At 44.4% G+C, this 17,767-nt stretch overlaps 1 protein-coding gene across 8 annotated transcripts in view; it reads right to left on the bottom strand.

Annotated features, from left to right (window-relative positions):
- The window catches only part of AGRN (agrin), a 709,575-nt gene that overhangs the window by 114,615 nt on the left and 577,193 nt on the right, over positions 1-17,767 (bottom strand). For all 8 annotated transcript variants that reach the window (XM_063943138.1, XM_063943142.1, XM_063943139.1 and 5 more), the window contains 4 exons: positions 11,975-12,085; positions 9,515-9,679; positions 5,046-5,189; positions 1,423-1,547 (listed from right to left, as the gene is read on the bottom strand). In XM_063943138.1, coding sequence (XP_063799208.1) covers positions 1,423-1,547; positions 5,046-5,189; positions 9,515-9,679; positions 11,975-12,085 — 545 coding nt within the window. The remainder of the gene's footprint in view (positions 1-1,422; positions 1,548-5,045; positions 5,190-9,514; positions 9,680-11,974; positions 12,086-17,767) is intronic.

Here is a 17,767-nt window from a genome sequence, read left to right as displayed (position 1 = left end):
CATAAACTGCATGGTATGTCCGCAGCGTGCTTATTCTAGACTAGAATCTAGAAGGAACTGAGGGCAGGTAAGAATAAACACAGCACATAGCGTATGGTACAATCAGGCATCTGATCACATCATACTCCACAAAGATACATGCACTATATGTTTCCGTGTGTGTTATAAAATGTCCATGAAATCTGTGTTTTCCTAGTGTGCCTGCGTGGGTTCTGAGACACTTAGGGCCTTCTGAGCCTAGGAGATCAGAGAGAGTGAATAAAGCTTTTTTGGCCTACCGGAAACAATGATCTCTGCAGTGGTGTCATTTGCACATATTTAAAAATAAAAACATCATATTGGTTGCACAGGATGGTATCGGGGTCCCGGCGGACGGAATACTGGCAGTGGCATCCCGACGCGCAGGATCCCAACACCTGGAAGGTAAGTATGCTAACTCTAACCCCCTACTCCTCTAACCCGCCATTCCCGCAGCCTGACCCTAAAGGGCGGTATACACGGAGCAATGTTCTGCTCATTTCTATGCAATCTAACTAGATTGCTTAGAACATTGCTCAGTGTATAGGGGTGCCCCATGCGTCGCTATCGCCAGTGCTAGATTGGCCATGCAGGCACAATCTAGCAGGTCGCTGGGTGAAATGAGTGGCCCCCGGTATCCGTCCCCCCCTCACTCAGCACATCGCGCTGTGCTGAGCGGGGGAGAGATGTGTGCTGAGCGGTCTGTGCTAGACCGCTCAGCACACATCGCTGGGGAAATCTCTCTGTCAGTAGGGCCCTTAACTGTCCTGTCCCCCCACAGCCTAACGCTAACCCTTCTCGTGGTGTCTAAACCTACCCCCCCCTTCCTGCAGCCTAAACCTAAGCCTTCCACCCCCGCAGCCTAACCCTAATCCTCCCCGTTGGCACCTACCCCCCCCCCCCCCCCACAGCCTAAACCTAACCTTTTCCCCCCACTGCTTAACCCTAACCCCACCCCCCCAGCCTAAGCCTATTTTCGACCCCGCAGCCTGATCCTAAGGAGCCCTGGCATACCTTTGTTCAGGATGCCAGCAGTCAGCATTCCGTCGCCTGCATTTTGATCCATGTCGGGATCCCGGCATCGGCATTCTGACCAGTGACTGGTTTCCGGCGTCGGTATTCCGACTGCCGGCATCCCGAATCCCCGTATGCTGCCCACATCCCGGCTGCACAACTAAAATAATATAGACATGTAACAGTTTTCTATACACAGAAGAGGAGCCAATTTCTGGCCTAACTCAATATACATAAATCTACAGCTTATCACCTTCATGATGTCACTAGCTTCCAGGGAATTGATGGGCTGCAATCACCTGCTATTAAATCAGTCAGCAAAATGGCTGCCTTGGCTAAGTGTGACTGGTACCCTGTAATGCCACATACCACAAAACCTTACACTCTTACCTTTGTCATATTAGATTCTGGACAGAGGGGGGAAGGACACTCGCAATGGGCAATTCCATCAACCACCACACAATTTGCTCCGAACTGGCACTGGATATCACGGCAAGATTTAGGGGCTGATGGATCTAGAGGAAAGAAGCAGAGCCCAGATGTATAAATGATAAAATAAATGGGTTATTACTTATCATTTGAGTTGGTTACTATAAATGAGACTGACCACACTGTTTGCTGTTCTTATATATCAGCCTATACACATTGTAGAAACATCTCTAAAACTGGCAGGACATTGTTTTCAGTGAAGAACATGTTACAATCAGACATATACAATATGCTTATACACAGTGTTGCAGGTAGCAGTTTGCACGTGGAGAGAAAAGGTGCATAAAATAAACCACAGGTATAGAAAGGGAAGGGGGCATAAAATACACACTAGACCTCACCAACGCCTTCTAGATGTAGTTTCCCTCACAAACTTTAATGTATTTTCTGGAAACTGAGCCAAACCCTTAGAGACACAAATGACACTCATTACTCACCTACCATCTCAGCAATCCCTCAGGAGAGCTGCATTCCTTCCCAAGAACAATACATGCCCAGGAAAATGTGCCAGTCTGCAAATGACCTCCTCTGATGGGAGCTCTGACAGGTTCCTATGTCCTCCAGACTGCTCTACAGTCTATTAACACCTCTCTTTTGAATAGACAAAAAGTGCCATTGGAATCAGCAGTAAAGGTACTGTATCCATACACGAACAGATATGGCCTTCCAGCCTGAGCTGGGTCTTGGTCTTACACTGCTCCATATGTGTACAGCGGGATGGGTATGTGTGACTGCTGCACTCCCCACGCAGCGGGCTCGCCACAGGTTCTATTTCCACTCTATGGGTGTTGTGGACACCCACGAGTGGGAATAGTCGACCAGCGGGATTTTGAGCGGGCGGGATGTAGTGGCCAGTATTGTGACCGCTGGTCACATAACTACATCCCATGTACAGCCATGATAGACAGGTCAGTCTATTCAGTGCTTGGGCCGAATGAGAACATTCTATGGCACACCTGGCCAACCTGTGGCTCTCTAAATGTGAAACTACACATCCCAGCATGCCCTGCCACAGTTGGAGCTTTCCCTAACAACAAAACTGTGGTAGGGCATGCTGGGACTTGTAGTTTCACAACAGCTGAAGGTTGCCCAGGCCAGTCCTATGGGATTCAATCAGTGCGGTCAGTCTTACAGATCATTGCCTTCATGCAGCCACATTTTCTACCATATGATTACATGATGATCAGGAATGATGGCAAACATGGTAATATTAGCCCAGTTTATCATACAGGCAGGACAGCGAAATCTAGATGGGCAGAATCCGGTTGGATCACGGTGAGTATTCTAACCCTCCCCCTAACTCACCTCTCCAGCAGCTTAATCCTGACATCCCCCTTCTGCAGCCTAACCTTAACAGATCCTCCCACCCTCACAATTTAAACCTACCTTCCCATCCCCTGCAGCCTAACCCTCCCCCTAGTGCCTAACCCTAACCTCCCCCTTTCACAGCCTAACCTTAATCTCCCCTACCCCTGCAGCCTAACCCTCCCCCTGGTACCTGACCCTAACCTCCCTCACCTCTGCAGCCAAACTCTCCCCCCCTGGTGCCTAACCCGAACCTCCCCCTCCCACAGCCTAACCCTAAACCTCCCTCACCCCTGCAGCCTAACCATCCAACTGGTGCCTAACCCTAACCTCAACCTCAGTACTTACTTCAAGGATCCGTCAGGATTCTGGCTGTTAGGATCCCGCTGATGGTCTTCGGATTGGCGGGATCCCGACTGCTGGAATGTTGACTGTATCCATATGATGCAAATACCAAATATGGCAAACTGACTGCTGTCTGTAAAGGCAGCTTATGTCTGTATATACATTAATGACATGAGACCTATAGGCTTGCACACTTCATTGTAGTGCAGTGTCTTGCATCACATAACATTACTAAATATACTGGCAAACAGGAAAGTATAACAACAGCAAACCTGATTCATCTATTTTACTTTACCTTACCAGCAGCATCAGAATATATCACACATTTAATATCTGTTATATTGTCTTATGGATTCTCTAGAAGTATATGTGGCTTTAAGAGAAAAAGGGAATTGAAGCTTTAGTTCTAAGTCTTCTGCAGGCTTTCATATAAAAACTCGGGGGTTGTGTTTTTCTCTTATTTTTTGAGATTATGGGGCTGATTCAGAGATAGACGATATTGCATAGCAGCTGAGTCTTTATACGGGGCGGCTCTGCTAAAATATGTAAAAGCACCAAGAGGCATCTTAAGTAAGAAGATGCCCACTGCCAGCTTCTGTGATCTGCTGCTACGTAAAAGGATCCAGCATCGGATCATCTGCTTGAACATCGGACATCTGAGTACTCAGGATGGCTGGTGAAGTCACGCTGACAGAGCCAGTAAACCTGTGTCTGAGGATGCAGCAACTGGCTTCAGCACGCCCAAAAAAACATGTCCAACTCTCCTCGTATGCTGACTTCAAATGCTAGCATCATGCCAATCATGCTCTGGCTTTTGGGGCACCGGGAACGAGATCGCGGGACCTGTTCTGCACATGTGCAGTGCAGCTCCTGCGCAGATCAGGAAAACAAAACGGAAAGCTGTGAAATTACTCATTCAGCATCCACTGCTGAATAAGCCCCTATGACCTCAGTGACCACAGACCTCTGCCACCACCTTCCAGGCTGAAGTATTGGGTGTGGATTTAGCACACATGAAGGTTTCGGGAAGCGATATAGTATTATTGATTATTGGACAAATCATAACGTTAGCTCTGCAGGCAAGCTATGCTTACAGCTAGACTACGGAACACATCTAGAGAAAATAGACAACTCTCTGATAGAGGCAAATTATTATGTTCTTATTTCTAACCAAAACCTTTGGATAAAGCATCTCTAAAACAAGCGGATATCTTGGAAAGCACAACAAATTATATATATATATATATATATATATATATATATACTGTAAAAAAACACAGCACATAATAACATTATCAGCTTCTGTTTTACAGCAGTACAGACGTCAGCAGCTCTGTACTGATAAAAGCCATAAAAACAGTGACTTATATGCAGTACTATAGATCTATAGAATACACAGCAGACGAACCTGCACGCATGTAGGGCCTCTTTAAAAATAGCAAAATGTAGAAGAATATCTCTTGTAAATGTTGACTTAAGACAGATAGGGCAATGAGCTAACTATATGGGCCAATCAATTGTAAAATGTAATCCGATTTCATTTCACTGTGTTTCTGCATTTGCTGAAATCCGTTTTCATTCAGCTGTAATAACTGACTAAGGAAAATTATTATTATTGTTCGAGCACCACTCAATACAAAAGCTGTGAAAGAAGCTTCTGGGTGTAGCTCCATCAGGCTGTGCAGCATTCACAAGGTTCATAAATATAATCCTGTCCCAATAGAGTAATAGGCAAACTTTATATTACAGTATAAAGCAATGCCAGGTTCCATGCCGCACATCTTCATCACAAGTATAAATGGCCAAGCATCCACATACCACTAGAACTTCCCTGTCACCATATCCAAAAGCACCAAAGCAATCCTGTTATTTACCCTGTTCGCAGCCATTCAGGCCAGGTTTTCTTCCGTTCGGGCACTGACTGCATTTCAAGCCAGAGATGCCCGTTTTACAGGAGCAAAGTCCAGTCATCTGCTCGCAGTCATCACGCACGGCGCCAACCGGATCACAGTTGCATGCTGTGAAACAGAAGCAAAAGATGGGAATTACTATTATTAACAATTTGATATTTTTGAAAGCCCAAGTACAGTGGAGTGAAAAAAGATTTTCCTTCTACAGATTTATTCTATCGTTGCATGTGTCATAGATATTTTCAGATATAAACTGAATACAAGACAAAGACAACCTGAGTAAACACATAATACAGCTTTAAATGCTCATTTCATTTATTGAATTAGATTATTATTATACTTATATGGCGCCACAATGGATCCGCGGCACCCACTACACAGTACATAATCAAATGAGCAAACAAGAAAACAGCACTTACAGTTCAAGACAATATAGGACAGGTATAGAAAACCCGGGGTTTGGAGCCTTCAAAGGGAGTATGGAGTATAAGATAGTGTAAGCAAGAAAAGGAAAGGCACATGAGGAAAGAAGTCCCAGCTCTTGCGAGCTTACAATCTAACATTTAGATCACCATTGTGAAAAATGAAATGGTCCCTAAACCTAATAACTGGTTGTGCCACCTTTAGCAGCAACAACTGAAGCCAAACGCTTCCGATAACTGGAGGTCAATCCTTCACATCAATGTGGAGGTATTTTGATCCACTCTGCTTTCCATATTTGCTTTAATTCAGTCACACTGGCAACTGCCTCATGATCTCAATTGGCTTAAAGTCAGAGATTTGACTAGACTTCTCCAAAACCTTAATTGTGGTTTTTTTTGTTAGTCAGTCAGAGGTGGACCTGGTCTTTGAATCGTTGTCGTTATGCATAATCCAATTGCACTTGAGCTTCAGATCACAAACTGATGACCGGACATTCTCCCTCACAATTTTCTGACAGCAAAATTAATTAAACGGCGCTTTGGAGTTATCAATGTGCTTTTCCTGCCAAATGTGAGACTAGCCTTTATGTTCCTCTTGGTTAGCTCTGAGTTTTGCCTTGCAGCTCTCCCATGTATACCATTTTGCACAGCTCTCTCTTATGGAATCACGAATGCTAACTTTAACTGAGGTGTATACAAGGTCTTCTTTTGTATCTTCCTGGATGAGTTGGTAGGCCAGTCACTCCTGGGAAGAGTTCTGCTGTTTCATGTTTTCTCCATTTAGAAATATAAGCTCTCACTGTGGTTTACTCGAGTCCCAGGGCATTAGAAATGGCTTTGGTAAAACTTTTCAGGCTGATATATTTCAATAATGTTCTCTCTCATCTCTTCTGGAACTACTTTTGATCACAGCATACTTTGCTGTTTGTTGAGACCTTTTAGCAAAGTTCACATTTCTGGAAAGGTGCGATTTAAGTCATGTTTTGATTAAACAGGGCTGGTTTGGCAGTAATCATGCCTATTGTGTCTCATCTAATTGATCTCGATTATTCAAGTTGATTCATTGGTTGAATGAGTAACTAAGGGGGCAATTACTATTTCACACTGGGCCTGTTGGTGTTGGATAACTTTATTCCTTCAATAAATGAAATCAATTAAAATCTGTATTTTGTGCCTACTCAAGTTCTCGTTGTCTTATATTCAATTTTGTTTGAAGATCTGAAACAATGAATTGTGACAAAAATGCACAAATAGAAAAAAAAAATCAGGTATAAACTGTTTCACGCCACCGTAGGTGGTGGGTCCTAGGACACTATGGGGTATATTCAATTGAAGTCGAAAACTGCAGTCTGTCGAAAAGATGGCAGTTTTCGACTTTTTTAGGTCGAATCCTGATTTGACCTATTCAATATTTCCCTAAATTTTTCGACAAGTCCATAAATTCGACTTGTCAAAAAGCACGTGGATTGGCGGAATAGCTGCCGATCCACGTGCTTGTGTCGAAAACGAGACCAACACCGACAGGTTTTGGCCCCCTTTTCGACCGTCTCAGTCCGACATCAAAATGATGTCGGACTGAGATGCGGACCCAGAGGAGGCGAGAGGGGGGGAACCGCAGGGAGACGTGGGGACAGCCGGCGGGCATACAGGGAGATCAGCGCTACAGCAGTGCTGCAGCAGGATGTCACTCACCCGCCCGACCTCACGGCAGCTTCCACCTGGCTCCAGCACGCTGCTGGAGCCGGGTGGAAGCTGCCGTGAGGTCGGACGGCTGAGTGACATCCTGCTGCAGCGCTACTGTAGCGCTGATCTCCCTGTATGCCCGCCGGCTGTCCCCCGCTGGTCTCCCCGCAGCTCGCCCCCCTTCTCCTCCTCTGCGTCCCATCTAAATTCGACTTGAAAAAGTCGAATTAAGATGGGATTGAATAGGGGTTGTCGGATCCATTCCGACAAATACATGTCGGAATGGATCAGACTTTAATTGAATATACCCCTGTGACTGTAGGCACATCTCTTGATGTTTTCCAAACATAACAAGATACAAATGTGAAGAAGAGCAAGACCGCCATGACATGAATGCAACATCATTTTCTCTGAGTCACCGCTGCAGAGCGTATATCATCTCTGAACACCTGGCATGGTAAATACATCAACTGATCACTGGCTTGCTAGATTCCCCTTTCACATTCAATTAAACATTAGAGGAAAGCACCACTGAACTTGCTTTTTCAAGCTACGAAACCAAAGTTAGTATAACAGCACAATGTTGATTATAGTGTGCGATCTCGGCTGAAATGGAGCAAGCAAACTAATCTGATAACATAAAAGGGAAAAATATTTACATTTTTATGACAATGGAAGTAAATGAGGGAATTTATACCTATAGAGGGTTTTTATGTGCAGACAGCTACAAAGACAATATTTGCAGCCTGCAGACCACTGGCAGGCACTGTTCATTCACAGAAATGCCTGCTGTTTACTTCATAACTTTTAAATGAAGCATGACTCGTCACTGGAGTACTCCGATTTAAACAATGTGATAGGGCAGGATCATGTATGTTACTCGGATAAATAGTGATGACTGCTCAGCGAATCCCCTTCTACCTGGCTAAGCTGTGTCTGTCATCCTGCCAAGCCATCATACTCCCTGCTTCTATTACATTACTGACAACTAGCTGCCCGTGGGGCGAATGTGACCCACAATGCTCGCCTGGACAGCAGAGTGATGCTAAGTCGGAGCTCCACAGGGTCTATTTTACTCCACTGTTTTAATTCCAGTGTTCAGACAAGCAATAGAATCTGATACAGCAATGTGGAATGTGATATGGCCCCCAATGATACTGATGGTGACTATGTGTAGGTGAGCTCCCGCATTCATTTATCCATCGTTATGCTGTCTGACTCTGCACTGCGTCATTCAGTATCATGCCTTCAGCTTTATACACTGGTATCAATCCTTGCCTCGGGCTCTCACAATCCAGTGGGACTCGCAGACTCAGGGAAAGTATTTCAAAATATTAAGTCTGTGTCAAATAATTGCTGTTACAGTGAAACTATAATGCAATGTATTATATGGAAATGTAAAATAGACATGAAAAGTGAAAGAGAGCATTACCGACCTCAAGTCATTTTTTGAGAGATCACAAGCTCAGATGTTCACCTGGTGAGATGATAGTGATTGTGACACTGGCTGCTGTGGCTCCAGAACGTTCCAAATGGAGCATGAGTTTGCTAAACACACTGGGATTATTTACTAACCTAGATTTAAACTTGGATGGTGCAGTATCCCAAAACAACTAGTGATTCACTTCTTACATTAGTCTACCTAGCACTTGACCAATCAAAGTGAATCGTCACAAGTCACTGCAGGTAAGTACATAACTACCGGACTGAAATATTTACAGTAACAGAAATAGGTTCAACAAGTTTGCCTTATAAACATTGTGTCATAGTGATGGCTCTGACACCAGAATCTTCCTGCGGCCACCATGTGACAGGAGCTGCACATCACAACCTCTTACCGATACCATTCTGCCCTGGATACGAGTTGGCTTAGACCTTCCCCCATCAATCTTGTTTACACAAAGATACACGGAAATTGTGTTACAGTAAATCTTAAATAATCTGTGCTGCTGCCAATATGCTAATATTGAGACTGACTAAAACCCCGCCCAGTTAGACAAACAGACAATTGTGCTTTGTAGTAAACACGTCTAGAACTTTTAAATGAAGTTATATTTAAACATTGACAACAGAGGGTAATAAAATGGTCTGATATCATGGTGTGCTTTTAATTTTTTGTAATAAAACTGATTTATGCTTTAGAGCAATAATGCTCAGAGCAAATATCTGATTGAAAACTATGGAGAATAAAACACTGAGCTGTTCCTGTCTCTCTCTGTATCAGCTCTGCAGGTCTTAAACCTGCACAGTGTTCATAATGCAAACCAAAAAGATTAACAGTGCAATTTATAGAATCATCTGCTATTCCTTTTCCTCTAAAACACTCACGGGTACAGCCGCTCTTCTTGTCGGTCACGATGCCTCGGAAGTTCCAAAAACCAGGCTCACACCGGTCACACTTCAGTCCTCCTACGCCGGGCTTACAAGAGCACTGGCCGGTGGTAGGGTCACATGTTCCCCCATAGGAGCCGTGCAGGTTACACTGGCAGCTGCCTGCGAAAAGCAGAATGAATCTGTGTCATTGACCTGTACGACGTTCATGTCATTTTAATTATCCATTTCACTGGCAAACCGAACATCCAGCTGGCAGGCAAAGGTAAGAGGACACAGAAAGTTATGCTTTACGTAGTGGGACATTAAATATTTGAAGTAGTTCCATATGTTGCACTCTGCTGCCAGCCTCTCATTGTCTCTGCTTGCGCGAAGGTCAGTAATAAAAGGTCACAAGTCTCAGCAGTGTTGAGATTCTTATAATACCATATCAGAGGTGATTTAACGCTGTGTTATTTAACCTTGTGGAACTGCTCGTCCACTAACAGCTAGACATTTAATGCCACCATACCAAACCCCTTTCGGAATCATTAGGAAACAAATCTGTATCATGATTGTTTACACTACACCCAATTGTGCTAAATACCAAGCAAGTCACTATCAGCAACAGACGTCACGAGAACAACAAACTGCGCCGTCGCCTCCTGTTTCTGTTTAGTTAATCTGGTTATTTATCACAGCAAGTGGCCCAGCCAATGAGCAAATATTTCCCTAAGAGCAGACAATTTGCCAGCAATGCCTTCAAACGCCATCACCTACAAGCAAAGTGATGACTTATTCAGCACCCGTGCTGTCAGATCCTGCCTGTGATTCATGGGAGGATATGAATTCTTCTTATAAGAAAGGGGTTAATCAGTTGAAAGCTACGCTGACAGCGCGGTGAGCAATATGTCATTGTGTATTTTCTGCATGCAGATCACTGCTATTAATAACAAAGCACAGTAACACAGCAGGTGACAACATGGGCCTGTGGAACAGCTGGCACGGGACGCAGCCATTTCCATCTGTGAAGGTGTGGAGGAGATTAAAAAAAAAAAGTGACAAGATGAATTTCTGGGATTCACTGCGACTTCCGGATGAGTGGATTAATCTTCAGATGGCTGGTGGGAACAGGTTATAGAGGAAGTATACATCTCCATTCATAGCCCGATCCAACAGAAACAAAAGCAAGCCATCTCCAGAGGACAGAGAAATAGACGAATTAGGCTTGTAATGCAGTTCTCCCTGCAAAAGCAGGGACGGGAGATAGCGACTGTCCAAAGCTGCCATAGCAGGTGCTAGGTACATTGGCTGACATTTAAAGATTGCTTCTGTGGGTGAGGATTGTGAGGAACAGAAAGATTTCTTCATTTACTAGTGACTTTTATTTGTGCAGGAACACGTCTATACAGCTAATGTGAGCTGGCACGGCCATCTGTGACTTCAGTGGAACATCAATCAGCCCACACAAGATAGATGAGTAAATGTACAAGAGCTATCAAAATTCTTCCTTAAAATGCACAAATATTGAAATTAAACAGTTGCCTGTGATAAGAGCTAGGAGCACACATCATTACCAGTTAAACAATTTGCATTTAGAATGAAACAAAAGCATATTTTCATCTATTGTAAAACAAGCGTTAACTTTCTTTGCCCAGAACGCAGATCAAACCTGGGAGTACGTTTCGGATTCATCAATCCTGCCCCATAAATAAAGGGTATCCCAGAACCAGTTCCAATGAAGCAATATGGACAGAATGCCTTCTTCGGGACTTTGCCTGCTCTCTGATTGATGTAACAGCCGGTATCCCTCTTCTATTTACTATACGTACAGGTCACTAATGAGTTATAAGGGGGTTGTCGATTTTAAGTTTGGAATTCTGCAGTTCTAATGATTTTATTGATTTGTGCTTCAAAAATATTGTTTGTATTAAAATATAACTTAAAAAATATGGTACTTGGATGAAATAATATTAAAATGCTGGATCGTTTCACTATCTGCTAATAAAATGGCGGACTGCTTGCAGTAAATGCCTGTGACGGCTGTGACAGTGATTAGCGGGAGAGGTTTGAACGGTGCAGAAGCAGTCAGAGCTGTAGAATGAACTCAGCCAGTACAATGTACCATCTATGTCAGCGGCCACTGCGTCTCCTTCAGACTTTTCTTACCTCCCGGTGCCTAAGACAATGGCCGGTATTTACTGAGAGAACTCTGTGCAACCCTGTCAAGGAAATAATTAATAAACGCTGTCATTTAGCTAAAAGGGTTCCAACATATTCCTGAGACTGTCCGTGCCATATCACAAGTCAATGTGTTCCCAGAAATATTTACATTTATGCAACTTTTTGCTTTAACTATTAATAAAGAGTAATATTGTAACCTTGCTGCAGTAGAATTTGGTGTGTGATAGGAAAGAATCCATTAGCAGGGTGCTAAGTAACATTATCAAACAAAGAACAAATAGAAGTGCATCTTACTTGGGCATCCCGCCAGGCCTACACCAAGGGCAGCGGTGACATTGTCAGGACAGCAGCCGTATACCGTGTGACTACAGTGTGGGACCATGGGAGGAGTGCTAGTGGAGGTAGCTGTCAGAGAAAAGGAAAAAAAAGCAGAGGGATGAGGGCATTGAGGTTGAAAGCACCACAGGAGTTACATTTCCTTGTAATAATCCGCTCTCAGGGCTCATTTCATTCTCCATGGCAGATCTATGTGACAAAACTTAGAATGCTTGGCATTCAACATGGCAAAGTACACAAAGCATATTTTCACATTAAAATGATGGAGCGGCAGCAATTTCACTCAGTCACAATTACCCTCCAAGAGACTGAGGTGCTTGTCTGGTAACAGGAAGAAAACAGTAGATTATAGACAGAGAAAGCCAAAAATAAAATGTATGATATAAAGTTACATAGAAATATAGAATTTGACTGCAGATATAAACCATCTAGTCTGCTCCTTTTTCTATCCTTTAGGTAATCTCAACCCTTTTTGAACCTTAATTCTTTGTAAGGATATTCATATGTCTATCTATTTAAATTGCTCTACAGTCTTAGCCTCTACCACCTCTGATGGGAGGCTATTCCATTTATCCACTACCCTTTCTGTGAAGTAATTTTTCACAAATCAATCCCTTAAGAAAATATAGCTCATATATAGGATTCACGTTAGCATTGGATTCCTTCATGACAGATAAAGGCTGGATACTTATGTGAAAGTGAACAGTGCATGTAACCATTTCTGGAAGGTGCGACTGAATCAATTCAATAGGAACCAGTGCCTCATGAATATCTGTTAAGCTCCTAACGATATTGGTCAGGATATTGCTCCTAAGGACATTGGCCAGGGTTCCTGGAATGGCAAACTGCAGCAGAACCACCTGGTTGTTAGGCGCCGAGGGTCCGCTCGTCAGTGCGGCCGGCGCCTAGCAACGGGGACGCCACTGTCGGATCGTGTTCCCCGTTGCTGGGTCTAAGTTTATATCATCACTGGTTTCCTGGCTGTGTAGCATGCAGCTGCACGGCATGTTGTAATTATCACTCATCTGTTTCCCTGGCCATGCAGCTTGTCAGCTGCATGGCATTTAATCCAATCAGCCTCCAAACAGCTGATTGGAAGACTCTCTGTTAAAAGCACTCCCAGGACTCCTCACAGACGCCGGTGATAGCTTCCTGTTTGCCTGATTCTGCTGCAGAGAGAGTTCCCAGTCCCGGTCTGTTCGTTTGTTCCTGTTCTCAGTGATCCAGTACTCGGAAGTTACCATCTGTTCCTGGAGTCTGACCGAGCACCTTTAACATCTGGTGGTGTTCGTGAGTCGCGGCGCAGCCGTGTGTTGCGGCTTGTCCGCTACTATTTATTATTGTGTTTATTTTGAGTTCTGGAGCTTTGCGGAGGATTCCGCTTCCACAAGATCCACTCTGGTGTCCAGCGGTGCCGGATAGGAGTGTCGGATCCGTGGATCCTTGGTTGTCCTTTTCCCTGGCGGCTAGTCCGCACATACCTTTTGATTTAGTTAAGTTAGCTTGTAACCCCTGGCTTGGTTGCTTAGTCAGAGGGCCCCTTGTTATCTCCCTGTCTCGGACTTCCCCTTGTCTCCCATTAAGACCTGCGGGGGCATCGGGGTTGGGCAGACATAATCCGCCCTTCGAACGCGGCTGCCATGGGCTCAAGCAACCATAGTCTCGCAGGGGATTTCTGATAACACGGGCGAGACAACGGAGTTAGGGCGCCAGGGGTTACTAGGCTCTCCAGCTCCCACAACCTGTATTTCATTCCTGTACTCAGATCTCTGCCATAAGATCTTCTCCAGTCTGGAGTACAGGAATCGTAACATTATCACCGGCCCGACAAAAGAAAAAATTTCAACAGGAGTTAATTTTTTCACTTATCCAGTAGGGAGAATTTTGTCGGCCTCATGAATCCCACCGGTGTTGGGCCAAATCCTGGCCAGTTTTTGGTTAGTCAGATTCAGGAACTTACCCAGATGGTTCAGGATCTGTCCCTCCGGGTGAGCTCACAGGAAGATCTGTTACGGACTTCCCCGAGGGTCATCCCTGAACCAAAAATGCATCTGCCTGACCGTTTTTCTGGGGATAGAAAACAGTTTTTTAATTTTAAAGAGTCTTGTAAACTGTATTTTCGTTTAAGACCAGTTTCCTCAGGTACGGAGGCTCAGCGGGTTGGAATTATAATTTCTCTGCTTCAGGGGGATCCTCAGACCTGGGCTTTTGGTTTAAAGACAGACGATCCGGCCTTATCGTCTGTAGACGCTTTTTTGAAATCTTTAGGGCTATTGTATGACGACCCTGATAGAGAGGCATCCGCAGAAAGTCAGTTGCGTGCTCTAAGACAGGGTAGGAATCCTGCAGAGAATTATTGTACGGAGTTTCGCCGTTGGTCGAACGACTGTGGCTGGAATGATCCTGCCCTGCGCAGTCAGTTTCGCCTCGGCTTATCTGAATCTATAAAAGACAGCCTCCTTCAGTATCCCGCTCCTGAGAACCTTGATAAACTCATGGAGCTCTCTATTAAAATAGATCGTCGGCTCAGAGAGCGGAGGACTGAGAAAGGGGCATCTGTAGTTTCTTTTCCCTGTGTTTCTTCCGTTCCGATAGACATGGAGGAGCCTATGCAGATTGGTCTCTCCAAATTGTCTCCGGAAGAAAGAACCAGGAGGCAAAATTCTGGTCTGTGTTTGTACTGCGGAGGTAAGGGACATTTTGCCCGTAGTTGCCCAAACAAGTCGGGAAACTTCCTGACCAAGTGAATAGTGAGGGGGTTCACTTTGGTCTACAGCTCATCTCCTCAAATAATTCACTATTGGTTCCTGCTAAAGTTTCTTATGACAGCCTCTGTTCCTCGGTCTCTGCTTTTGTGGACAGTGGAGCTGCAGGAAACTTTATGGACTTAACATGGGCCAAGGCCTTAGGTATTCCTCAGTTAACCTTAAGTAGGTGTATCACCATGCATGGTTTAGATGGGAGTCCCTTATCCAATGGGGTTATTTCTCTATGTACACCTCCTGTTTTGCTCTCGGTGGGAGCTCAACATTCTGAAAAGATTGAGTTTTTTCTTACCCATTGTCCAGCAGTTCCTGTGGTTCTGGGTCACCCTTGGCTGGCCTTTCATAATCCCATCATAGATTGGCAGTCTGGGGAGATTCTACAATGGAGTACCATCTGTGATAAAGAATGTATTACACTTCCTATCCGAGTAGCTGCTGCCAGGTCCGCACATATTCCTGGAGAGTACCAAGATTTTTTGGATGTGTTTTCCAAGGGCACTGCGGATATTTTGCCTCCCCATAGGCCTTATGATTGTACCATTGAGTTAATTCCTGGTGCCACGTTGCCTAAAGGAAGGTTATATGCATTGTCTGGTCCTGAAACTGTGGCCATGAATGAGTATGTGAAAGAAAGTCTTGAGAAAGGGTTTATCAGGCCATCTAAATCCCCTTTAAGTGCAGGTTTTTTCTTCGTAGAGAAGAAGGATGGTTCCCTCAGACCCTGCATTGACTTTCGAGCCCTGAATAAAATCTCAGTAAAGAATACTTACCCTCTGCCTCTGATCTCTGTCCTCTTTGATCAGCTACGTTCGGCTGTTATTTTTTCCAAGATTGACCTGAGAGGAGCATATAATCTCATTAGAATCAGATCGGGGGATGAGTGGAAAACGGCATTCAGTACTCAATCAGGTCACTATGAGTATCTGGTCATGCCTTTCGGCCTATCTAACGCTCCGGCAGTCTTTCAGGATCTCATTAATGATGTGCTCCGTGAGTTTCTGGGAAGATTCGTTGTGGTCTATTTAGACGACATTTTGATTTATTCTGACTCTATAGAACAACATGTTACCCAGGTGCGTCAGGTACTTAAGAAATTACGTGAAAATCACTTGTATGCCAAACCGGAGAAGTGTGAATTGCACGTCACGGAGGTATCCTTTTTAGGGTACATTATTTCCCCTCGGGGATTCCGAATGGAACCTAAGAAGCTCCAAGCCATCCTGAGTTGGGCGCAACCCACCAACTTAAAAGCAATTCAGCGCTTTTTAGGGTTTGCGAACTACTACAGAAGGTTTATTCACTCTTTCTCTGACATAGTTGCTCCCATTGTGGCACTCACTAAGAAGGGAGCAGATCCTACCAATTGGTCATGTGAAGCTAAAGTATCTTTTCAGGCCTTGAAACAAGCCTTTGTCTCAGCCCCTGTCCTTAGACATCCCAACCCAGAATTGCCTTTCATCGTTGAGGTAGATGCCTCGGAGGTTGGTGTAGGGACTATCCTTTCTCAGAAGGATCCAGATTCCCTTGAGTTACATCCTTGTGCCTTTATGTCCAGGAAATTCTCATCTGCTGAATCCAACTACGATGTTGGTAATCGGGAGTTGCTGGCTATTAAATGGGCTTTTGAGGAGTGGAGACATTGGCTTGAAGGAGCGACCCATACCATTTCTGTTTTGACAGATCACAAAAATCTTCAATACATTGAATCAGCTAAGCGACTGAATGCCCGACAGGCTCGTTGGGCTTTATTTTTCACTCGTTTCAAATTCATTATCACCTTCAGACCTGGTTCCAAGAATACCAAGGCAGATGCCCTCTCACGCAGTTTTCTTCCCGCTCAAGACAACAGTCCTGTTACTCTCATACTTCCGCCTTCAGTCATTCAGGCAGGTCTCACACAGGATGTTTTTTCTCAATTGAAGCTGCTTCAACATCAAGCTCCGGGAAATACTCCTGCTGGTCGTCTTTTTGTTCCTGAGTTTTTGAGAGCAACTGTTTTGGAGGAATTTCATGATAGCAAAGTTGCAGGGCATCTGGGAGTCGCTAAAACTTTTGAATTGGTATCCCGCTCAGTGTGGTGGCCTGGTCTTTCTAAAGACATTAAAGAGTTTGTTTTTTCGTGTCAGGTCTGTGCACAGCATAAAGTTCCCCGTTCTTTGCCTATTGGTCAACTTATGCCATTGAATGTTCCTCTTAGACCATGGTCGCATATCTCCATGGATTTTGTGGTGGATCTCCCTCTGTCAGCTGGATGCACAGTCATATGGGTGGTAGTGGACCGTTTTAGTAAGATGGCTCATTTTATTGGTCTTCCCCGATTGCCATCTGCCCAGGGATTGGCAGTCTTGTTCCTCCGTCATGTTTTCAGACTCCATGGGTTACCCACTGATATTGTTTCTGACAGGGGTCCACAATTCATTGCACAGTTTTGGAAGTCTTTTTGTGCTTCGTTAAAAATGAAATTATCATTAACCTCCAGTTATCATCCACAATCAAATGGACAGACTGAGCGAGTGAACCAATCCTTAAAACAATATTTGCGTTTGTACTCGGCCAAACTCCAAAATGACTGGTCTGAGTTTCTTCCATTGGCAGAGTTTGCTTATAATAATGCCTGTCATTCCTCCACCAATGTGTCTCCATTTTTTGCAGTTTTTGGTTTCCACCCCAGAGCTAATTCATTTTTCCAACATTCCTCTGTCTCCTCTCTGGCCCTGACCTCTCATCTTAAACTTATTTGGAAAAAAGTGCACATAGCTCTCAGAAAAGCAGCTTTCAAGGAAAAAGATTTTTCGGACAGGTTCCGGCGGCCGTGCACTTTTAGAGTAGGAGACAGGGTGTGGCTGTCGACTCGCAATATCAAACTTCGACAAACCTCAGCCAGATTGGGTCCTAGATTTATTGGACCATTTCTCATTATCAAAAAAGTCAATCCAGTTGCTTTCCGGTTACAGCTACCAAAAACGTTACGAATCGGAAATACCTT

Source organism: Pseudophryne corroboree, chromosome 10, assembly GCF_028390025.1.
Source record: "Pseudophryne corroboree isolate aPseCor3 chromosome 10, aPseCor3.hap2, whole genome shotgun sequence".
Lineage (NCBI taxonomy): Eukaryota > Metazoa > Chordata > Amphibia > Anura > Myobatrachidae > Pseudophryne > Pseudophryne corroboree.
This window is presented reverse-complemented; position numbering and strand designations above follow the sequence as displayed.